The following is a 25338-nucleotide window of genomic DNA, read 5'->3' as shown; positions in this document are numbered from 1 at the left end:
TAACCAACATAACATCGTGCCTTAATAATCAGATGAAGTCAGAAAGTTAGAAATGGAAAAGACATTGAGTTCCCATTTTTTGATGAACATTCTCCTCCTCCCCGTCCTCTTTTAAAGTTTTGAGACAGGGTCTTGCTTCTGTAATATAGGCTAGCCTTCATCTCATGGTAATCCTATCTCAGCCTCTCAAGTACTTGGATTACAGATGTGCACCACCGCACCTGCAATAGCCATTCCTTTTTAAAAGCAGCTTTATTGATATAAATTTTTGATATATAATTTTATTGATATGCAACTAACATACAATAAAGCCTTCCCATTCAAAGCATATAATTCAACAGCTTTTAGTATATTTACAGTTGTGGAACTATCACTATAATCTAATTATAGAACATTTTACCACCTCCCCAAAGAAATTTTGTGCCCTTTAATTGTTATCCATCTTCCCCACAGCCCCTAAAAGCATTCTGATTCCCATCTCCACTGGCTTTAGGGCAACACTAAACTACTTTCTTTCTTTATAGATTTTTAAAGCATTTATAGTTTTAAAATATTTACATGGGTATCCTGCTTTTTATTACCCATTGTAAATATACCAAGGTCTCTGTAATTTGACTTGAATTAAATATCAAGATCTCTACACGCCAGGCGTGGTGGCGCACACCTGTAATCCTAGCTCTCGGGAGGCTGAGGCAGGAGGATCACTGTGAGTTCGAGACCAGCGTGGGCTACATAGTGAGTTCCAGGTCAGGCTCAACTACATAGTGAGACCCTGTCTCAAAAAACAAAACAAAACAAAACTCTACAAACAAAATAAACCTTAATGTTAATTTTGTACTATGTTTACATTTAAAATCTATTGATTCTAGTAAATGTTTACAAACACTGTTGTTTTATATTAGTAGCTCTGTTTTTCATTAAGTTCATTTAAAATTTTGGAGGTATCTTCAGCCACAGTTTCATTCTCTTTCTTACCCTGCATGTAAGGCAGGTTTAAGTTTCTTTTTCATATTTTTATCTCCTACAGAGCTTAGCATTAGCCTTTTGCATAGAGTAATTTCTCAAAAAGCATCCACTGAAGGTATAGACCATTATTTGTGTAATATGCAATATAGAACAATGAACACAATCAAATGCAACTACACAGAACTTACGGATGAGATGGAAATTTTATGCAAATGAAATTGTGTATTTTACAAAGAGATGCAAGAAATTATGAGATACAAAAGTCACCCATTACCAACATCATGAAGATAATGACTCGAAGACATCAAGCTTAGGAATGTTAAAGTGCTTATTACTTTTTTTTTTTTTTTTTTTTAGTAATCATACACCTTTAATCCTAGCATCAGACACTTATAATCCCAGTATCACACACTGTTAAACTGCTTATTTGCTTTGGGTGTTTTAAAATTTTGTTTGGGAACTGCCTGGTGCTTTTATGCTGATGTGGCAATGCACTTCTCAGTGAAAAATATTACATGACATAAAACACTGATTCAAGAAAATCTTTTATGCTAGCGCTTAAACCTTAAAACCAGGACTACTTTCTTCCAAGAATTCAAGAATTTCCCCAATTTTGGATAAGGCATTCTGAGGAAAATCAACTCAAAGCAGGAGAGATACTTTATGATGACTTTTTTTTTTCTTAAAAGACAAGGTCTTGCTATAAATTTGTTATTTAGCCCTGGATGGCCTCAAACTTGCGATTTTTCTGGCTCAGCCAACTGAGTGCTGGCATTACTATTGTGTGCCATCACACGTGGCTTACTATGTCTTGAAATTGCTCGTAAGCGTGCTCCACACTGTTATGATTACTAGCTTATAGTATAACTGTATTGAGAAGACATTTCTAGAAACGTGCTGACAGAAAGGACGTGACTATTATGTCACTTATGGTACATGGATGACACTGGTAGCTTTGGTCTCCAATACAAATGACCCTTGTTTTAGAAGTTCACTTGTATGGATAACAGAATGTATTTCCTTATAGATGTATCAAAAATGGTGTAAAGTTTTCCAGGTGGCTTTAAAAGACCTGTTTAGCCTATTAATGCAGTACCACTTCCAATCAGAAAAAAGAACAATAAAAACTGTGAAATCTTGTGGGGGATGTAGCTCCATGGTGAAGTGCCTGTCTGGCAAACCAAGGTCCTGAATTTGATTCCCGGTACAGAAAAAAAAAAAAAAAGAGAAAAAACAGTGAAATCGTTACTTAAAGGATTATATTACACTGTAACAGATTTCATCTAAAAAAAAAAGCACAGAGAGCACACCAAAAATACAAGAAAAATAATTGCTTTTCTCATTATAATATTTGTACAATGAAAATTCACAATGTTTTGATCATGAATATGAATACAGAAAAATAGGTTGAATGAAAAGAAACACATCCTCTAATTCATTCAAAAAGATACTTGTGAACCTTTTGCTTTAATAAACATTTACTAAAAATCAATACTATGCATGGATACTGAAAATCTATAAATTCTATTTGGAGGACCTAACAGTTTACCAAGGAAGATATTAAGTAGTAAGACAAAACACACATGATGCCCAGTGAAGTTGAAGCTAGAGACAGACAGGCAGGGACAGCTGAGGAAAGACCTCGTGAGACAAGGTGAGTTTGGATCTCTATCCTAAAGTGTGGATCAGATCCGTGCAGTCAGTGGCACACAGGACTGTTTGCAGAAGGAAGACAATGAAGGCTGAGTAGAAGCTTATGTCACGGCCTAGACCTGTGGTCTCCAAAAGCAGTTACACGCAAACTAACTGCTGAAGTATGGGAACTTTTATTTATATTTATTTTAATGTGACATATCTTTACTCTTTCATTTCCTGTATAGGTTTTTTTTTTTTGAGACAGGGACTTACTATGTAGTTGAGACTGAACTGGAGCTTACTATGTAGCCCAGGCTGATCTCGAACTCACAGCGATCCTCTTGCCTCAGCATCCCAAGTGCTGTGATTACAGGCGTGCACCACCACATGCGGCCCTGTACAGGTTTTATATCATTATTCACACAATGCATTAATCAGTTTTCCTCTGCTGTGTTGCAATGTAAGTTTCCTGTCGTAAAGCCAGTTGAACATGAGCTGAAATCTCTAAAACCATGAGCTAAAACAAACTTTTCCTCCTTTAAGTTGTGTATGCCAGGAATTTTGTCCCAGTGATGGAAAACTGACTAATACCAGAATCAAAGTTCTCCAAGGACTGGAAATTTTCATTTTGGTCTCTGATGTATCCTAAGTGCCTTCCTTAATGCCTGGGGCAAGAGGTGTTTAGTGATTAACTTGGAGTGATTTAACTTTATATAAAATCTCCTGTTTCTTCATAGTCTAACCAGCACTAGACATCAATCCTTAAAAGTTTTGCTAATCTCGCAGGTAAACAATAGAATTTGTTTTTAAATTTCTTTATGTATGAAATTAAAACCTCATGCTTGGGCTGGGGATTTAGCTCAGTGGCTCCACACCTGCTTCACAAGCACAAGGTCCTAAGTTCAATCCCTGGTACCACACAAACAAACAAACAACTCATGTTTGTCAGACATTAGTATTTCTTATTTAATATATTGATATTTATGTCCTTGTTCACCTACTTTAAACTTTACCTATATCTAAACTATTTAAAAGTTTCAAGGTCTTCTACTGTCTCACCAGAACTAATTCAATTTTCTTTAATGTCTACTCAGTGTCCTGAGAACATGTTTTATATGTTCCTCCACTCTGCTGGTCCTCCAGGCTGAAGATCCATTCTTCCATGGCGCAGGACCCAACTTTTTCTTAAAGATTCCTTTCAAATTCCACTTCTTCTGACTGTGACAGCCTTGATGCATCTCTATTTTTCTGACTGATGTGTCCTTGCACACACTACAGCACTGATTTACATATTTTGGGGGTATTTTAAAATTTTCTTTCATATGTGTTCATCTTTTTTCCCCTCTCAGATAGGGCTCATGTAATAGTAAGAGTCTTAACTCAGAAGTGAAGACTCATAAGTTAGTTAAAAGTCATTGTTAGTGCACCATCGATATTGCTCTAACTGAATTTTGTCTCAATGAATAGTTAAATTTTTTTTCCTCATTGAGTTTATTGGTACATTTTAGGGATACAGTATAGTTACATTCATTATTGGCATCTTGTACCTTTACATGACAGGTCTTGGTTCTCATTTTAATAGTTAGAAATTATGTTCTACCTGGATGTTATGGTGCATGTGTGCCTGTACTCCTAGCACTTGTGAGGCCAAGGTAGAGGACAATCACAAATTGAGGCAAGCCTGGGCTACACAATGAGTAAGGCAGCCTCAGAACTACATAGTGAGACCCTAACAAAAAAACAAAAAACAAAAAAACTATGTTTCAAGGTTGCAGAATTCCTCAATAGCTGAGCATTTAAGCATAGAACATGTATAGTTAAAGGAAGAAGACAATGTCACACCCACCAGTTGAACTTTTTAGCATTTCAACCTCTACATCTTTAAATGTGACACACTGCTTTGGTGAGTGATTTGGTATTATTATTATTATTGTTATTTCTGTTTGTAGTTCAGGTTGATCTTGAACTTGTGGCAATTCTGCCCTAGCCTCCTGAGAACAGGGATTACAGGTGCACACTGTCATGTTAGTGGAGTGATTTACTTTTTGTTTGGTTTGGTTTGGTTTGGTTTTTTGAGACAGGGTCTCACTATGTAGTTGAGACTGACCTGGAACGCACTATGTAGCCCAGGCTGGTCTCAAACGTAATTTGGTATCACAGATGACCCCTCTTCAGAAATCTGGGATACTAGAAATGGGAGGGGTGTTGAGTTAACTGAAATTTCAAGCAAGGCAAATGAAGAACTGATCAACTACAGCTGAGCTTATATCGTCTCCTTAACACAATGCACACACATAATAAAAACAAGTCTTTTACAAGTTTTACAGAAGAAATACTACAAATCTAGACAAGGAAAATGACTTGCTGAATGCTGTTTTTTGTTACAGAATGCAACAAACTTCTCAAGAAAGCAAAGTTTGTAAAATATAAACATCTGTTGGGATGTTAAAGTAGCTACAACAATGTTTCTTTGTAATTATATCAATTGCTGTGTGATTTTTACTTGTACCAAGATTCATCTGGACCTCAACTAGAAACAATCACAAGTGTACAGTTTTATATTTAAAAATTAAACCGAAGTTTCATCCATTACCTAGTGAAATTATTCCACCAAGGGTTCTGCTTTATTTCTATCTGAGACAGCAAAGCACAATGGAAGACTGCTGCTTTGTTTTGAGTCCCTCAATACTGTTATGATTCTCTCAGTATTACCAAAGCCCCAAGTAAATAAGTATATACAAGGCATGCTATTATTTACTTGGTCTGAAACGACATTTGGCCTTCTGATTTTTTCAATTTGAGCAGATCAGGGTTTTGTCTTTAGTAGCATGGCATGAAAATGTTTTAAAAAATGAGCACTGGTGCTGTAGTTTCAGAAAACTTCATGTTGACCTCTAAGCTATCTTCTCTCTCAGGATGACCCAGTGGTCTCATGCTGATTTTCTATAGTTATGTAAGACTTTCTGTACTGCCTTCTGTATATTCACACTTTCATACTGTTGTGAATGGAACTGCAGTAACTTTTTAAGGGACTATTCCTAAAACCAATGCAAATGAAGTAAGTACAAGTTTCCTAGAGATAAAAATGAAAACTTTTATATAAATGAGAATTACAGAAGGGCTGGGGATTTAGCTCAGTGGTTCGGTGGCCTGCCTTGCAAGTGCAAGGACTCCCGAAAAAAAAAAAAAAAAAAAAAAAAAAAAAAAATTACAGAAAGGAAGGCAAATTTCCAGAATGCATAAAAATTTGTCAGTTTCCTCTGTTTACGTTTTTAAATTAGGAAGCGCAGCACACTGTGAAAGTTTCTTCTCAAAGCTCTTTATTAAACCAGGTAGCACTAAAACAAAAAGTCTATACTATGCAGTAAATCTTTTAATTTGAAAGGTTTAAAAACTTTTAGGAAAGTCTCTAGACAACCAGACCAACTAAAACAAGTAGTGACTTGGGTGTCACTCATTCAGTGATAACATAACCAAAACCCACAACTACAAAATCTTGTTCTTTTTTTGTGTGTGCAGGGGATTGAACTCAGGACCTTGTGCTTGCAAGGCAGGTGGCAGCACCACTGTGCTAAATCACAGGCCCAAATCTTGTTATTTTTCAAAACAGCTCATTAATAAAACAAAAATATTTACTTCAGATTTTCTAATTAAGAGCCCATTTTATTTTAATCTACTTTAAGCTCTTTCAACCCTTCACAGTTCAGTCCCAGAGTTTAACACAATATTTAGCTGTTCTTTGTACCTCTATGAAACTTCAAAGTGTGAGTTATTTTATAATTATGACTTTTTTTTTTTTGAGACAGGGTCTCACTATGTAGTTGAGACTGACTTGGAACTCACTATGTAGCCCAGACTAGTCTCGAACTTGTAGCAATCCTCCTGCCTCAGCCTCCCGACTGCTGGGATTACAGGCATGTGCCACCATGCCCAGCTTATGACATTTTTGAGAGTAATTTTTAGGCATTATTTTTAAAACTAGGAAAGTTTATTATTCTACTACTTTATAGGAAGTTGGCATTATAACATGACATCCTAAGAAACTGACTGATATAAGAGAAAGTGAACCTTAAACCTAGTTTCATGTCCACGTTTCATACATTTCAAGATGTCTCATTAAAATCTTGCAACACAGCTATTTTAATAAATAGTCAAATTGTGCTAGTAAAAGATTTTGGAACCCTAGTCTCTCTTCTATGCAACTTATTTTAAGAACATCTAACCTGATGTAACCAATAAGCATTTATTGAACATCTATTCTAGTGGGTATGGTGTAGTGAACTTCACAACCATTATCTCATTTTAATTTCATAATATTTCTTGAGTAGCCATAGAAAATTAAACTTTTCATTGTCCAATTTCACAGTAATACAGCACTAAAAAATAGAAGTCATGGGCTGGAGATTTAGCTAAGTGGCAGTGTGCCTGTTGCATAAGTGTAAGGTCCTGAGTTCGATCCCTGGTATGAAAAAAGTAGTCCTAAAAATTAAAGTTTTGGATATTTTGAAGAACATTCATTGGAGGATAAAATGCTAAGATAAAAGATTAACTACTGAATTACACACAATACCATAAATATGTTAGCAGATATGCATATTTCCAAATGATTATTTTGGATGGTGGAATTGCCAGTACTTTCTGAATTTTGTAAGATAAATATTCATAATCAGAAATCTCCCTTCAAGTAAGTCTTACTCTAAAATATCTAAATCTTTCTCTCAAATATATTAGATTTTCAAGCAAATTTAGTAAAAACAAAATACTGCATAGTAGGAAATAAGATCCTTTAAAATTTTAATATTCTGGTATAGGTTGATGAATAATGAAAACCATATTATATAAATACTTCATTTTCTATTCTGAGTCATTTGTAATTCACTTTAGGTATCCATTCCTTTAATTTCAAATGTGAAGGACTACCTAGAGTTTTTTTTTTTCTTTCTTTCTTTTTTCTTTTAGTACTGGGGGTTAAACTCAGGACCTTGCCCTTGTGAGGCAGGTGTGGTTCCACTGAGCTATATCCCTGGCCTAACCTAGAGATATTCTTAAAGGCTATACTGCTTTTTCCTTATATAAATTGAATTTGGCTGGGTGTGGTAGTGCATGCCTCTTATTCCAGTACTTGGGAGGCTTAGGCTGAAGGATCACTGCGAGTTTTGAGGCCATTGTGGGCAGTAGTGAATTCAAGGCCACCCTGAACTACTGTTCAGTGAGATCCTGTCTCAAAAGTACAAACAGAAGAATTTAAAGATAGCACAAAAACTTCACAAACTTCAGAAATGCATCAGACCCTAAATTGGGTCTTTTGTACCACTGGTCAATTTTATGCATACAGTAGGCACTCAATACAAGTTGTTAGCTGAATGGGGATGGGAATTCACAAATGTCCTCTTGGCTCTCCAGACTTACTTTTCCTTCCTTTAGTTTAGGTGACCTGAGAAGCACTTCCTCAAAATAACCCTCTGGCTCACCATGAGAAGAATGCCTGGCACCAGCTGGCACAAGATATTAATAGCACACCCATTAGGCACTTGTTCAAGGCACACAGATAGCTCAGTGATAAAATCTTTAGAAATATTTGGACAGTTAAGATTATTTAGAATATGAATCAGTTGTGATTCTTTATATCTTTAAATATAAAGAAACCAACTTGTAAATTTCAGAAGAACTCAAGATTTTAGGGTAAAGAAAGAAAGCTCATAATAGTAAAATTATTTTTTTCTTCTCAGAAGATTCTTTTGAAGGATTCAGCTATTAAAATAGAAAAGAAAGCCGGGCATGGTGGTTCACTCCTGTAATCCCAGCACTCGGGAGGCTGAGGCAGCAGGATCGCTGTGAGTTCGAGACCAGCTTGAGCTACATAGTGAGTTCCAGGTCAGTCTCAACTACATAGTGAGACCCTGTCTCAAAAAAAAAAAAGTGATAGACAAGCAACTTTGATTCTTCAATTTCTTAGATGAAGAAACAATTCTACTAGGTATTCTGCATTGAGCTAGATGCAGAGAGATGGAGATGGAGAATAGATGTAACTGATCACCTTAAAGAACTTTACAGTTAGCTGGGAAATTACCTGGGAAATGATTGCGAAGAAGAGAATGCTTCAGTTTGGTGTAGACAAAAAAGATGTTTTAAGAGCAGAGTGCTCACTCTCATTCTGGACAGAGAGGCAAATAAAGATGGCGAAACAGAGGCACATTATGGAGTGTCTTGGAAGTCTGGCAAAACATTCAGATACATGCCACAGAAAATGGAGCAGCGAGAAGTTTTTTGCAAAGCAGAATGAATTTAAGAAGAGAGGAGACATGAAAAACAATCAAGTAGGTCAAGTAGAAAGCTGATAAGTACAGGTACAACGTTCATACTTTTAAGTAGTAGCTCTTAAGCAATAGTGGATCTCCCAAAAGTTTTCCTGGTATTCACAGAAGCTTTTATAGTTTCAATCACAATATACATGCTGCCTTCTTATCACACACACATTCTTTCTATGTGTCAAGGATTGTATGCCGGTGAATAAAAAACAAGAGTTAAAGGGAAAAGTGAAGCATAATAAATTAGTTCTAACATGAAAATTACAGCTACAAACCATTTGTTCTTACTTAAAATTAATGTGAAAATAAAATAGAAATGGCATCATTATCACTGAGTCTAATTCTATGAAAATTCTAATGCATACTTCTATTTTATCAACCATTAAACTCACTTAAATATACATGAAATGCATGATTATCTTTGTTTTATTTTATGAGCAATGGAATATTTATGCACACTACGAATAAAACTACATTGTCATTCAACTCAGCACATTATCAAAATGAATAATGTAATTACATGTAGCTTCAGTAGATAAGTAAGATAAATTATATATTGATTTTACCTTTGCTTTAGTCTCCTTTTCGCTGTTGTGGGAACATTAGCACCATAGCCATAGGAGAAAAGAATCCTCTCAGCCTCATCTTCATTTTCAACTGAAAAATATTAAAATATAGGATGTGAAATGACCTCTTCTTCTCTTAAAAAGCATGGCAAAGTGAAAAAAATGAGGTTATTATAGTGAATTAGGGAGAATAGAAACATTAAAGACTTAATGCATAATCTCAAACAACTCATTTGCATCTAGAAGTAAATTTCTTCACATATATCCTTGCTTGGATTTGTTTGATTTACATTTAGAAGGGCTTGCATCTTATTACATAATTTCTTATTACAAAGCACAGCAATATAATTTGTTACTCTGAAGGATTCAAAAGTTTTTTTTTTTTACATAAAATGTATCTTATAAAATCTGACAAATAGTGATAATACTAGCATCAATTCTTATAAGAAGCCAGTGGATTAATCCATTGATCGTTTCTTTTTTTTTTTTTTTTTTTTTTTTGGTACCGAGGATCAAACTCGGGTCCTAGCACTTGAGAGGCAGTTGGCGGAACCACTGAGCTAAATCCCCAGCCCCCAAAACTGACTTTTTGATTAGGAAAGATTTTTATTATTTTCAGAAGAACAACTTATATTTTAACTTGCAATAATCGAATTATATATTTAAGTAGGCTCATCTAAAGCAAATGTGCAGGACTAACTTTGATGGGCCTGAATTTTATAAATGCAAAAAAATTCCTGGAAAACAATTTATTTCTAAATTCTACTACTGTCATGTCACTCTGTAGTCTAAAAGGCATTTGAACTAACAGGTATAACATCTCATGGGTAAAAAGTTCATATGTTTTACTGCAAGTTAGAATTAAAAAAAAATCATCAATGGCTATAAAAACTGAAGTAAAGCAGTAACTATTATTTTAATGTTAAAAAAGAGAATCTACATTAAGGAATATTTCAGACTTAAAACAAAGTCAAATATTTTTACACCATAAATTAAACTTGACTACTTGTATGACGATCAATGTATTTATGTACACAATTGCTGGTTCTATAGCACAGTAAAGCTTTTAGAAATATTCATAACTGTTTTCCTCTAATTTTATCCCCGTTTTTCAGGATGAAACAGGATCAGCTTTCAGAGGTAGGATTATTAGTTTAAAAACTAAACTCTTCAAATCCAAATAATATATGTGTCTGATTACAGAAAGTAATTCAAGTATAAATCAGATACTGTAATTTTTATGGTTATACTCTAATAAACAAACTCCACCCATCTTTATGTCAGCTGAAATTGGCTGATTTCGATGATAAATCTTCAAACCTTGTACATATTTTTGTACTAAAAAAGAATATATTTAAATCTTCAAAATTGTATTAACATGTATTCATTGGAACATTATGATATCTAATTTCTGATGAGAAATGATACAGAACCTACTAATTGATCTTCTAGTGCAAGTAAGTGTATTTTATTCTAAGATGTTTTAGGACGATTTAGATATTACAGCAAAGTTCATTTCCATATTTTCCTAGGATTTTAGGGAAATACTTAGAAATGGAAAGAATTGTACAGTATACATCAACACATGGATTCTAAATTATAGATATGTACTACATTCATGTGGTAAACACATGTATGTTTTACTATCTCCATCCATCAATCTCATTTGATAAAATGCAGAAATACTCATTCACCGAGTTTTGAAATGTATAAAAGTTTTGAAGTACACACGTGTGTAACACAAAAATCCCATCAAAATATACAGGACATCTTCAAATCCATAAAGTTTCCTTGTGTGTGTTTTCCCAGTTACTTCTTGGTGATGATCATTTGCTACAAACACCACCATTTGGCAAGTTTTTAAACACAGATTAATTTTACTTTTCTTGAATTTTACATAAATTTAAATATGTCATAAAAACTTTTTGTGAAAACTTTCTTAAGACTAAATAAGTCCATGGTTTTTGAGTTAATCAGTTGTTTTTATCTTTTTATTACTCTACTATATAAATATTTGATGGTTTTAACCATTTTCCTGTGATAGACATTTGGGTTACAAGTTCTTTCTTTTTCTTTTTTTTCCTGTGATACTAGGGATTGAACTGAGGGCTTTCACACTGAGCTACATCCCCAGCCCTTGTTCCTACCCTTTTAATTATAAAAATTTGAGATAGAGCCGCAGTATGTTATACAGGCCGGGCTTGAACTTGTGGTCCTACTACCTCTGCCTCCCAGAGTTCTGGGACTACAGGAGTGTGCCACCATTCCTGGCTTTGGATTGCAAATTTTTGACTATCATGAATAAAGCTCCTATCAGTACTCCAGTAGGAATGTTTTTATGTACATTATGCTTTCTTTTCACTAGAGTTAAATAAGTAGAGTGAGACTGCTAAATAACTGGGTAGGGTTAGGGTTATTTTTATAAAATCTGTCAAATGTTCCTCATTTTCACTAACACTGTGTATAGCTTGTCTTTCTCATTTTAGCTATTCTATATATCATGGATATATAATAGTACTATCTTACTGGGTTTTATTTTTTATTTTTGGCACCGGGGATAGAATGCAGGACCTTGGGCTTGCGAGGTAGGTGGTGGAACCACTGAGCTAAATCCCCAACCCTCTCATTGGGTTTTAAATCTGAATTCCCCTCATAAGTAATGGTGCTGTGTATTTTACTACGTTTATGGGCCAATCACATATCTTCCTTTGCAAAGTGTTCAAGCTGCCCATGTTTTAAATTGGGCTGTTTTCTTTTTATTATTGAGTTCCTTATACATGCCGGTATTTTAATTTTCTATTGCTGCAATAATACTGTAGACTTTGTAGCTTGGAATAATGAGTTATTTTCCCACAGCCCTACAAGTTAGAAGCCCAGTCTCCCTGAGCTGAAGTTACAGTGTTGGCAGGCTTGATCCTATCTGGAAGCACGAGGGGAGAATCCATTTCCTTGTTTTTTCCAGGTTGCTAGTTGCTGTCCGTGTCAGCCCAGCTTCTTCCATCTTCATACCTGCAGTGTAGCACCTCCGAATTCTCTCATTACCCCATCACCTTGTCTTTTGTGGTGCTAGAGATCTAACCCGGGGTGCTCCACTACTGAGCTACATCCGCAGCTTGAGATATATATGTGTATCTGTATCTATATGCCTATATAGATTTTTTTTTTTGAGACAGGGTCTCACTATGTAGTCCAGGTTAGCCTTGAACTTGTGGCAATCCTCCTGCCTCAGCCTCCCAAGTGCTAGGATTACAGGCCACAACCAGTCATCACCTTTTGTTTTACAGGGACTCTTGTGATTACATTGCGCTTACCCAGATAACCCCAAGATCTTTAACTTAATCATACCTGTGAAGTCTCTTTTGCTATCTTAGGTGAAATATTCACAGGTTCCAGAGATTAGGACACAGACATCCTTGGAGAGCAATTTTCAGTCTACCATAAGAAGATACTAGGGCTGGGGATTTAGCTCAGTGGTTCCACCTCCTGCCTCGCAAGCACAAGGACCCGAGTTTGATCCCCAGTACCAAAAACAACAACAACAAAACATAACTAGATACTAGTTCTTTGTCTCCTTTTTAAAAGTATTTTCTCCTAGTGTTTTTACGTATTGGATACTATTTCTTTGTCAGATACAAAACAGTCTGTGGCTTCTTAATCATGTGGTTTGAAGACTGGAAGTTTTAAGTTTTGATTGTGACCACTGTATCATTTTTTTCTTTTATGGCAGTCTTCCCAGGCTCTGTTTTAAAAATCTTAACCTATGGCCAGGGATTTAGCTCAGTGGTGCCTCTGCCTGCCTCATAAGCACAAGGTCCTGAGTTCAATCTCCAGTACCAAAAAAAAAAAAAAAAATCTTAACCTATCACTACTTGAAGAGATGCTTACATTTTCTGCTGAACGTTTGTTTGAGCTACTGTATTTAGTTCTCATTTCAAATTATTGGTATACTGAGGTTCATTTCCACAAACATGTCCAATTTCTTAGTACCATTTATTGAACAAACTTTCCTTTCTCTAGTTGATTACTTTGTTGCCTTTATTAAAAATCAAATAATTATGAATGGATGTCTTTGAGTTCTCTAAATCTGTTTCCTTCTTTCTTGGCACGATTACTACCAGCTACCTTAAGACTACAGTGCATTACAAAGCCAGGCAAGGTTAGTTTTCTATCCTTGTCCTTTTTTCAAGTTGCTTTGGCTATTCTGTCTTTTGATATATATATAAAATACAAAAGAACCTGCTGGCATTGTGATTAGAATGGGAGATATTGTAGGATTAATGACATAGGGGGTTTCTTTACTCTTAGCAATATGTTGTGGGTTTTTTTTGAGGGGGGTAGAGTGGTAAATTTATTCCTTAGTATTTTGTGGGATTTTTTTCTTTTGGTGGTAGTGGGGATTGAACCCATGATCTTTACAATGAGTCACATCCCTAGCTCTTTTCACTTTTTATTTTTGACACATGGTCTCTCTAAATTGCCCAGGTTGGGTTTGAATTTCCGGTCTTCATGCCTCAGCCTCTCGGAGTGCTGGAATTATAGGTGTTTATCACCAGTCCTGGCTTGCTTTTTATATTTATGTTTCTAATTGCTTGTAGCATAGTTTTGGGTAATGACCTTCTATTTTGCTAACTTATAGCTTAAGTGGTTATTTTGTATTCTAAAATATTTTTCTCCATTTCTGATCTTCCTTTCTTTTCTTTTTCTGGGGCGGTACTGGGGATCAAATCCAAAGGCTTATACATCATAGGCAATGCTCTACCACTGAGCTACATCTTCATCTTTGTATCTTTTATTTTTTTTCATGTTTCGTTTTATCAACTAGAGAATCAAATAGTGTTTAATATGTCGTGAAAACAGAAATCCTTGCTTCATTTTCTCTTTTTTTTAAAAAACTAATTTTATGGTACACTTTTGATATACGTACAGCTCATAGTCACCATAGGGAATTTGTACCAATACATGATATATCTTGATTCTTCTTTTCCTCCTCCGACTCTCACCCCTTCTATTCAACCCTTCTCCTTATTTTCAAAAGCTTTGTTTCCATCTTTTGCTTGCCTCCAAGGTGAAATTAACCAGGATCTCTTCTCTGTTTCCAAGAGCCACATTACCATGTGCTTACAGCATCTGCTACTTTAATGGGCTGTTAATATGTTTGTCTCTCTAGACTAGACTAAGAACTCTTACAAGGCAAGAATTCTTTGTGGGATTCCATGTCCCCACTTCCTGACAGACAGAAATGTTTAATACTTATTGAATGAGTGAATTAAATAAAATCTGTCATAAACTCTTTCTTGATTACAACTGTTCAAAATGAATATGAACTAATATTTAAAATATAGAATATTCTTTAAAAAATGGTCACCAATTATGTGTGTGTGTGTATGTTTTATTCTTTGTTTTCTTTGTTTGTCCCAATTATATTTTTACATATCAAAGTAATTTTGGAAAGAATACCAGGTTTCTTTCACTACCAGAAAGACTGTAGGTGGACTAGAGAGAAAGAGGAGACTTACTTTCTGCAGTCTGCATTATTATTTCATCAAGTTCTTTTTCCAGTTTCTCATAAATGTCCAGTCTTGCCTGATGCTCAGAGTTCTGTGCTTGAAGTTCAGTAATGCGTTTTTCAGAAGAGGCTTGGAGACTATAAAATTCTTTAGTTAAAACCTGATAGTGAAAGAAAAAATAACAGAATTAGGAACCAAATAGGTTCTAGTTAAGACAAAAACATGATACCAAGACATATTTAGGCCTCTTCTTTTTAATTATTTAAATATTAACAGAAAATAGCTCAACTGAGATGACTAGTGAGGAAATAAAAGATTTATTTCTCAAATACATGATTCAGTTGTTTTAAACTGTATTTTATGAAGTATTTTATCGTTATTGTAATAGTTACAGGAGTAAGGTTAGCATTTGCTTGTTAGAACTCAAAAAATGCAATGTCATACATAACCTGGAGGTCATTTACCCAGTAATCACAGCTATTCGAGAAAGGCTTACAAAATGATATAATCACAATGTATGCCATCAGAGTCAGATGAATCTACCCAAAAATAACATTTTTGGTTTTCTGAACAGTCATAAATCTAACGCATCCAATCAAAAGGCAAATGTGAACTTCTGCTTAGGGCAATATAAGAAAATGTTTTTGTAAAGAAAGAAAGGATTAATAAAGTATTTAAAAGAGATGCAAAAGGTAGGGAAACTGGAGCCCCTTTGTGTAATAGAAAAAAAACCTTCACTGATCAGTGGTAATTCAATGAAGGAATTACTATAATCATAATAAATTAGCTGAAAAAGAAGATGCTTCCCAAGGATGAAGGAATGTTTGAAAATTTAAATTCTAATTATTCAGAAAGTTTACTTACAAGTACTAAAGAAATTATGAAGTGTTACTACACCTGTTTTCTAACACAACTTAAGCAATACTGTTTTCTGAGAGGCAACAGAATATTAGTTAAGAATAGGATTTGGAACTATAAAGATTTGGATTTTAATATAACTTTGACCCTTATAGCTGTGATCATGGGCAATTAGTTACTTTTTCTATCCCTTTCTTAGAACATTTTTGGAAGGGATAAATGAGATGATAAATTTATAGTGCTTAGCAGAGTATGTAGATCATAGAAGGTGTTGAAAAGCAGTATTTTACCCTAAGAAATATAATTATGAGAACTTTGTATGAAATAGCTCATGGAAATAAGAGTTTTCCTGATTCAATTATCCAGAATTCTGTAACCCTTCTGAGAACAACTTATGTTCTCTAATGACATAAAGTTCACCTTAACAATTATATATGACTGTATGCTGTTTGTGATTTTGGAAAATGAAAAGATACAGAAGATAAAGAAGACTGATTTTTATTTCTTAACTAGCAGAAATTATAATTTAATTTTCCTTTACTCATCCTGTGTCATTTACTTCAATTTTCATCAAAACTTATCCCAAAGGTAAACAGCATTATCCCCTGCCCTGCAAATATACCCCTTTAGACAGTGGAGAAGGAACAATATGGGAATAATATTTTTAGGATGGTATCTACTATCTTTCACTGGATCAGAAAAAAAATTCATTGTTTAATATTATTTTTTCTTTATTTGTGCTGGCTAGGAATGTGATTTCTATAGACTCATTATTCATTATAAGAATAATCTTTATCAGTGAAATGATCTGGCTTTCAGGGAGCTCATTATATTGGAGTATAATTTAAAAAGAATAAGTGGAAACACTTATTCCACTTTCAAGGCAGAGCCAGGCGTGATGGAACATGCCTGTATTCCCCGCACTCTGGGAGGCGAAGGCTAGAGGGCAGTAAGTTCAAGACCAATCCAGACAACTTAGTGAGACTCTTCTATCTCAAAGTTAAAAAACAGGGGTTGGTGTGTGTGGGGTTGTAGCTCAATGTGAAGGCTCTGGGTTCAATCCTCAGTTGAGAAAGAGAAAGAAAATGAATCAGTATGTTTTAAATCACCATTTCCACATCCAAGCTGATGTAACTTTACATCTGTACTCCTCTCCCCCCAACTAAAACAAAGAGAAATTGCAGAAAGGGATATCAAAAGAGATAAAGAATGGAAATGTTGAAGATGGCATATTTCATAAAATATTATTTTAAGAATAGATTTAAAAAGTATTAAATTGAGAGATACAACTTAAACATCTTTTTATAACATGGAAGAGAGAATCTCAGGAACTTCAGATTTGGGGATTCTTACTATGGATTTGTCTCAATGTCTGCTGAGAATAATTTATTACTATTTCTGAAAAGTCTAAGAAGAACTAGATTATTGAACCTATGGTAGACTTAGAGAAAATTCTTTAGGAACAAACAATGTAGGTGATTAAACATGGAGGCATAAAATAGGTCAATTACTTTATGAATTTGTTAAATATAAAGCTCTCACAGTAGACTTTTTCTTCCATTAAAAGGTTCATTAACTGAATAATAATATAAAGTTATAAGTCAATAATTGCTTATAAAAAGACATATAAATGGTATTTTGGTAGACTTTGCCAATTAATAATTAAGCAAAAAAAAAAAATCTTCAAAGGAGGGAGGGAGGGTGTGGACAAGGGGAAAAAATGAGAACCAAAATCTGTCATGTAAAGGTACAAGATCCCAGTAATGAATGTAACTGTACTGTCTACCTAGAATGCACCAATAAATTAAATTAAAAAAAATTAAAACCTCAATAAACTTACCAAAAGGGAAAAAAATTATAAATCAGTGACAGTATTGGGTAAAAGTCACAAAAAATTCCTTAATTTTTACCATAATTTTTACCTGATTTGTAACTCCATTATAAATACCAAAAAAGAAAATTTGGTAATTCCAAAATTGGTAATTCCTATCTATAATAAAAAAAAATGGTGCTATATTAGTCTTAACTGAACCATGCATTCATTCATTAAATGTTACCAAGCATCTACCAACAGAGAAGCAGTGTGTTGGGCACTGGAGACCCAATGAAGAGTTCTTATCATTTCAAAACCTTAGTTTAACAGATGCGGAAAAATATAAAGAAAATTTCCTCAAAGTTTTTATTTTATCACCCAGAGATTTTAGGTCAGAGCATTTTTATAAAAGTGTTTGTCCACAAAAGACCTTTAAGCAAATGAATATAATAATTACTAGTCACTGCATCCACAGACTTAAGTGGACAGGCCTGTGAGACAGTGGTTTTCAAACTGCAAGTTGAAACCTTTAAGAGGTTTGGTTAGCAACCAATAAAAAAGAGAAGGTTTGAAAAACATCAACACCCATAAGTATTGTTTGTGTTATAAAGTATTATTTTGTAAAATATTTTTAGAAGTACAGCAAGGAAAGTGCTTCTCCCCCTTTCCATATAGATAGCTTCTCAACCCATCCCTTGTGTCCCAGACCTAAGACACACTCCTAAGCACAGTGATTCAATATGAAAAAGAAAAGGCATTTTTCTAGGAATTATGAAAGTTAACTCACAACTTGCAAAAGACTAACTCCAAATGAGAGCTAAATTGAGAAAGTCTAACTGAGAATGTGTAGGAGAATCAGCTGCAAGATTCACTTGCAGCATGTTCCTGAAGATGTAGGAGAAAGTTTTAACAGCTCAACAATGATTTGCTTTAGAAGTAGTCACCATCTACAACTTTTGCTTAGGTGACTTTAAATATACACATATATCTAATACCATTTTTATGTTTTCTGTCAAGGTTTTGTTTTCTGTGGCCCTTTATCTTAGTAATTTTACTCAGTTTATGAGGCAGAGTATTTTTCAGAAGTGTAATGTTTCAGGGATTTTGTAATAACTCCTTTATTATTACTTGAATATTGTGGTGGTTAAAAACTATGGGGATTCAAGTCAGGTTGGTCAGATGAGAGTCCTAATTACAGTAGTTCAAGTAATAGTTTGTGACTTGATAAATTTTAAGTTGGAAAAGCCCTTTAATTGGCTCATTCAGTTTTTTTGCCTCTTAGCTTCTGTTTAATGACATAAAATTACATATTTTCAGAACTACAGGAAACTTTCATATACAGAAAGGAAAAATAGAGGTGTAAAACGGGTTTAGCTGCCACATGATTGAGATTTGAAAAGTAGAAAAAAAAACTTCATTTATCTTTTTACCTAGCAAATACTCCTAGTTACCTTTTGGAAAGGAATACTTTCATTTTCTTTGCATTTCTTAACTGCACCAAAACAAAAATTCTATAGCACCAAAAAGAGAATATTCTGAGAATTTTTAATGGTGCTAAGAATGAATGAGTGCTTCATTTGTGCCAAACAGGCTCTCTGTAACAAGGTATGAGGCAGCTCCTCTTATTTCTCCTTGGCAAATGAGTAATTTCTCTAGAAAGCAGTGAGCAAGTAGGATTCAGATCTCAGTTCATATCTAATCTGAACACCCACAGGTTTAGTCACTACCAATACAACTATAAGAAGTCCTACCAGACAGAAGAAGATGTCTATTTGCTTTAATGATAAAACAAAAGAGAAAACTATTTTTAAAAACTCACTACTGCCCAACAGTGAGGCCACATGTGATCTGGTCAACTGTCTGGCATGCACTCTAATATGCCATAATAGTGACCTGCCATTTGTGGCTAATTTAGATTAGATTTAGTCTAATTAAGATAAACTAAAATGAGAAATTTAGTTCATCAGTTGCACTACTCACATTTTCAGTGCTACATAATCACATGTGGCCAATGGCTACTGACTGGATAGTGCAGACATAGAACATTTCCATCGTCACAGAAAGGTCTATTCAAAGCTCTGCTCAAACTGTTAGTTTCTTGCAGACAGAAATAATCTTGGGCTAAAGTTGTGTGAGTAATAAGATGTAATACAGTGCTTATTATCTAATGGGTGTCCAGTTAGAAACCAATGAATGCCTTCAATCAACTGATGTTGTGTCAGACACTGCCAAGGACCTGGAAATACAGTGTCACTCAAGAAGTCCAGGTCTTAGCACCACAGAATCTGCTGGCTAGTGGGAGAATGATGAAAATATAAATAATTCATAATTATACCATGGATGTAAAGACTAATAGTTTGATAGATTTTCAAATCTTTTTTTGACATATATTGAGGATTTTACTGAATGTGTAACCCATAGTCAGGACTGTGCTGATGACACACTTGCGTCCTTCATTCAATGTTTCTTTTTAGTTTTTAGTTTTTAGTTTTTTTGAGACAGGCCTTGCTATGTAGTCCAGGCTGGCCTTGATCTTCTGGCAATCCTCCTGCCTAAGCCTCCTGAGTGCTGGGATTACAGGCATGCGCCACTATGCCTGGCTTCATTCAATGTTTCTAATAAACGTGTGTCAAATCAAAAAGTTAAGAACATGACTATATTCCACCATATATTGAACAGGCATCACAAAATACATATTTTAAATTACTTTCACTTTTTACTACAATAAGTAATGTCGTGATGTACATCATTAATAGAAACCTTTATAAGTATAACTTATTTCGTTAGGTAAAAGTCCCCTCACTAAAATTATTAGATTAACAGAGACTACCATGTTGTCCTCTAGAAAGGCTGTTCCATTTCCCCCCTCCTTCTCTTTGATAATGTAAATTGAATCCAGGTAGTGCTAAATTACATTCCCAGACCTTTTTATTTTGTATTTTAAGATAGGTCTACGTTATTCATTCAGGGTTTGAACTTGAGATCCTGCTGCCTCAGCTTCCTGAGTAGCAGGAATTACCAAGCATGGTAGAGCTGCCCCATTTTCTTTTTTTCTCTTTCTTTTGTGTTGAGACAGGATATCACTATGTACTACAGGCTGGCCTTGAACTTGCTATGGAACCATGGATGGTCTCAAACTTGAGGCAATTCTGCTGCCTCCCAAGAGCTGGGATTATAGGTGGTGTGCCACCATGCCTGGCTTTCATTTTCTAACCATGTGAGATTCCCTATTTCAGGTACTCTTGCTATTATGTTAAAAAGCAACACACAGACCTATATGAAAGTAAAAAAACGAAGTAAATTTCTACCTATGTATCTAGAAGAGGAAGACATATCCTCTTGATAAGAGATTTGTATATATGTGTGTTGGGTATATGTGTTTATGTGGGGTGTGTGTGGTATTTGGGGATTTAACTCAGCGAGCACTGGGCTACATCTCTAGCTCTTTTTTATTTTGAGATGTGGTCTAAGTTGCCCAGGCTGGCCTTCACATTGCATCAGCCTACCTATTAGCTGGGGTTATAGGCCCGGGGCACCATGAAAAGCAAGAAAGCTTTTAAAATTAAAGACACAGGTCTTTGTCACGTATAACATAAACGTTCTTTCCTTTTTCTTTTTTTGGTACTGGGGATCAAACTCAGGACCTTGCATTTGTGAGGCAGGCAGCGACACCACTGAACTAAATCACAGGCTATTTTCATTTTCAATTTGCCTTTATATTATTCAGACTTTTTAAACATAGTTTTTATTTTTCCTGTATTTCTTTGATTTAATCAACAGATTAACAGATTATTTTGAAAACTGATATAAACTTTATCTGTGTTTACTTCTAATAGTTTTATAATTTCATATATACATTGTTTAGTAACTCATGTGACTCATTTTGTCATATGTCATGAAGTATGGCTTCTACTAAATTCTCTAAATAAATAATTATCAGAGCACTATTTATTCTTCAATCTGTATTTTCCTCACTGATTTGATCTTTAGATCAAGATCAATAAATAACTTTGATCTATAAATAAGTTAATATGTTTTAGAGTTTTTAAATCTTTTACCATTTATGGATTCTTGTGTTTTAATTCTTGATCAGAATCTATTTTAAAATGTGACATATATTTCCTTTATTTCTTTTGAAAAATATTCTCCAAAAAACCTGGCTACTTTCTATTTTCCCTTCCAGCTGTACCACAGAATTAAAAATTAGCAAGATGTTAGCATCTGATTACAAAAGGAACATATAATTTTACTTGATGAAAACTGGAAAATATTTAATATTGAAGTTAGCTTCTCCCAAAAAGACTGAATTTCTTATGTCAGTAAAGTTTTATAGGTTTTTAAGGTATAGATTACATTTTTCTTCTTAAAAGCATTCAAAGTAATTGTATGATTTTTGGTGGCTGTTGTGCAAGAAATCTTTATCCAGTTTTTATCTTCTAACAACTCCAGTCCTTTGTAGCATGCATTTTTCTGAAATCCACACATTTCCTTGTCTTTTTGTGAAGACAATGTGAGGTGCTCCAGAAGTAAAGCTCCACATAAACTGTGCACTTAGGGAGCTTACATGCGATGCTAATACTGAAAGAAAACTGTATTAGTACCTCTAATTTCTTCTGATATTTTTCACATTCCAACTGACATTGTGTAAGATTCCTTGCAGTTTCCTCCTGTAGAAGTTGAACACGCTCACTTTCAAAAGACTTTAATTTACTTTGATGGAGAAATTCTGCTACCTTGCTTTCTGTACTAAGTTGTAGTTCTCTATACCTGAAAGAAATAGAATGGTTATGAGCTTCTAAAGTAAGCAATCTTGATGGTTTATATAAACACAAAGCTAACTTCTACTTTTTCCATAAGCTCATATCATATAGTTACAGTATCTGATATTTATTCAGCAAAATTTCTATAAAAAATTTAGATAGGCAGATATATGAAAATATATAAGTTCAGAGAATATAACATAACTCCATCATTCCACCATTTTTATCCAAATACAATTATTTTTTATTATTATAAGACATTTAAGACAACAACAGAGCAAGTTTCAGTTCCACTGCTAAAGTGATCTAATGTATACATTTTTCAGAAGCTTTCTTAAATCTACAGGGTTCTCTTAAACTTCCTACTTCATTCTAAGTCTAAATAAAATTAGAGGGAGAAAAAGAGCACAACACATGCACATTAAACTGCAAATTCTTGAGACACTTGTAAAATAAAGTTTTAAGTTAGCAAATATATCACTTTGGATGCTTCAGGAAAACTGTACAAATTGTGAAGATACATATGGCACTAGAAATAGCATATTATAACACAGATAAAGAACATTTGGTTCATTCCACAGGTATAATTAGTAATAAAAATTTTTCCACTGAATATATAAATAATCACCTATGAATTTAAAAATATTTCAGTTGATTGTGTTTTAACAGAAAGCAAAACAAAAATGCATTATATCTGTTCAGAGAGGTATTACAAACCCAGAATAATGCTGGATATGAAGCTGAAATTCATTTCTTCTTATATTTATTGAAGTGGAGACTACACAAGGACTAATACCTACACGCAAAGATATAAAGTGTCTGTGTTTTGCTTTTTGTTAAGGCACAATCAACTGAAATATTTATAATATGTGGTGATTTATATATTCAGTGGAGCTGGGCGTGGTGGCACATGCCTTTAATCCCAGCACTCGGGAGGCTGAGACAGGAGGATCGCTGTGAGTATGAGACCAGCCTGGGCTACATAGTGAGTTCCAGGTCAGTCTCAACTACATAGTGAGACCCTGTTTAAAAACACACACACACACACACACACACACACACACACACACACACACATTCAGTGGAAATTTCTTTTTCCTCTTATAGTTTTCTGGAGAAGGCAGGCAAATAAATATCAAGGAAAATAAAGTATGGTATTTCCATTCAAAGTAATGTTTCAGGTTCACTGGAAAGATACAGAAAAGAGATATAACATAAACATCGCACTTGGTCTACATAGGGGTGTGTGTGTGTGTGTAAGGTGGAGAAGTTACACACAGGGTGAGAAGAAACAGAGAGAGTATGGGCAGGTGAGGGAAGTAAAAAGCATAATCTGTTTCATCTGTGGGATCTCATTCAATCCTTACAACAGTCCTATTAGGTATTTTAAAAATGAGGAAGTTGGGCTCAGAGATGTCAAATAATGTAAGAGGAACAAGCTGCTAGTAAATATCAGGTTCTTGTTCAAATCCAGTTTTAAGTCTACAGCAATGGTTCTTCCACTAAAAAATGACATTTGTAACTGATATTCCTAAGGTAATATAAACTTCAAAATGCTTTTTTACACATCATTTCACTTCTGTGACAATAACAGAGTACAAGCACAGAACATATGCATTATACTGTAGGGTACTTCATTCTTGCTAAAAGTATCTAATGTTCAGATTGGTGAAGTTGCACACAAGGCAATTACAAATTACTTCATAAATATCAAGGTGACATCACCTTTGTTGTGTTTAACTTTTTTTTCCCCTGAAGTCCCGGCATTATGAAAAAACTTATAATTCCATTAAAAATATCTTTTTATAAGAAGAATATGGTAAATTTTTCAGATTGGTGAAGTTGCACACAAGGCAATTACAAATTACTTCATAAATATCAAGGTGACATCACCTTTGTTGTGTTTAACTTTTTTTTCCCCTGAAGTCCCGGCATTATGAAAAAACTTATCATTCCATTAAAAATATCTTTTTATAAGAAGAAGCAAACACTGGTAAATTTGTAATGATGCATACCATAAAGTTCATCCTTTTGAAATATACAATTTGATAGCTTCAAATGTATTCACAAAGCTGTGCAATGTCACTCTCTAAATCAATCACCCCTCAAAACACCTCATGTCCACTATCCTCTATACCCAGGACTGGCAACCACCAGGCTACCTTGTGCCCTCTTTGAGTTTGTTCACTTTGAACTTTTATATAAATAGAATAAAACAATATGTGGCCCTTCGGTCTTTTCGACATTCATATTTAACATGAATCAGTACTTCACTCTTTTTATGGCTGAATAATATGCCAGAGTATGCATACATCACATTTTGTTTATCCATTCATCAGCTGACAGATGTTTGAGTTGTTTCTATTCCTGGCTATGACAGTAATGACACTGTGAATATTTGTGTAAACATGCTTTTGTTTCATTATATGCCCAAGAATCCAAGTGTCATATGGACATTCTATTAACTTTATGAAGAACTGATGAATTGTTTTTCAATGTGGTTATACCCCATTTTATATTCTCTCCAATAATAACCAGGGTCCCAATTTTTCCCTAACCTTATCAATATTGCTGTTTTGATTACAGCTAATGGACGTGAAGTGGTTAAAATTCTTTTACTTAAACAATTTATTAATTCAACATTTTACCGATATGGAAATATCAGTAACTCTTGGGACAAGTTGTTTTACCACAAATACAAGTGAATAAAACGTGGGAAATCAAGACTTTCTCTGTATGCTGTTACTGGATTCTCACAGATTACAATACTGAAATAAATTCTTAATATGTTACTTGGAATGTGACATTGACCTTCAAGATATTTTAAAAAGATTAAACTGAAAAGTTTGCCTTTTAATCGGTTCAGGACATTGTGGGTGCTTCTGCTATCAATGTCAACAACTAGACGAGTCACTAAGACTTAGC

The 25338-nt window shown here is 34.3% G+C and overlaps 1 protein-coding gene across 3 annotated transcripts in view; it reads right to left on the bottom strand.

Annotated features, from left to right (window-relative positions):
• Pibf1 (progesterone immunomodulatory binding factor 1) overlaps positions 1-25338 on the bottom strand; it is a 203252-nt gene that overhangs the window by 79865 nt on the left and 98049 nt on the right. For all 3 annotated transcript variants that reach the window (XM_010622334.3, XM_010622338.2, XM_010622336.3), the window contains 3 exons: positions 22255-22420; positions 14992-15142; positions 9476-9566 (listed from right to left, as the gene is read on the bottom strand). In XM_010622334.3, coding sequence (XP_010620636.1) covers positions 9476-9566; positions 14992-15142; positions 22255-22420 — 408 coding nt within the window. The remainder of the gene's footprint in view (positions 1-9475; positions 9567-14991; positions 15143-22254; positions 22421-25338) is intronic.

Source organism: Fukomys damarensis, unplaced genomic scaffold (assembly GCF_012274545.1).
Source record: "Fukomys damarensis isolate Sample0158 unplaced genomic scaffold, DMR_v1.0_HiC HiC_scaffold_6, whole genome shotgun sequence".
NCBI lineage: Eukaryota > Metazoa > Chordata > Mammalia > Rodentia > Bathyergidae > Fukomys > Fukomys damarensis.
This window is presented reverse-complemented; position numbering and strand designations above follow the sequence as displayed.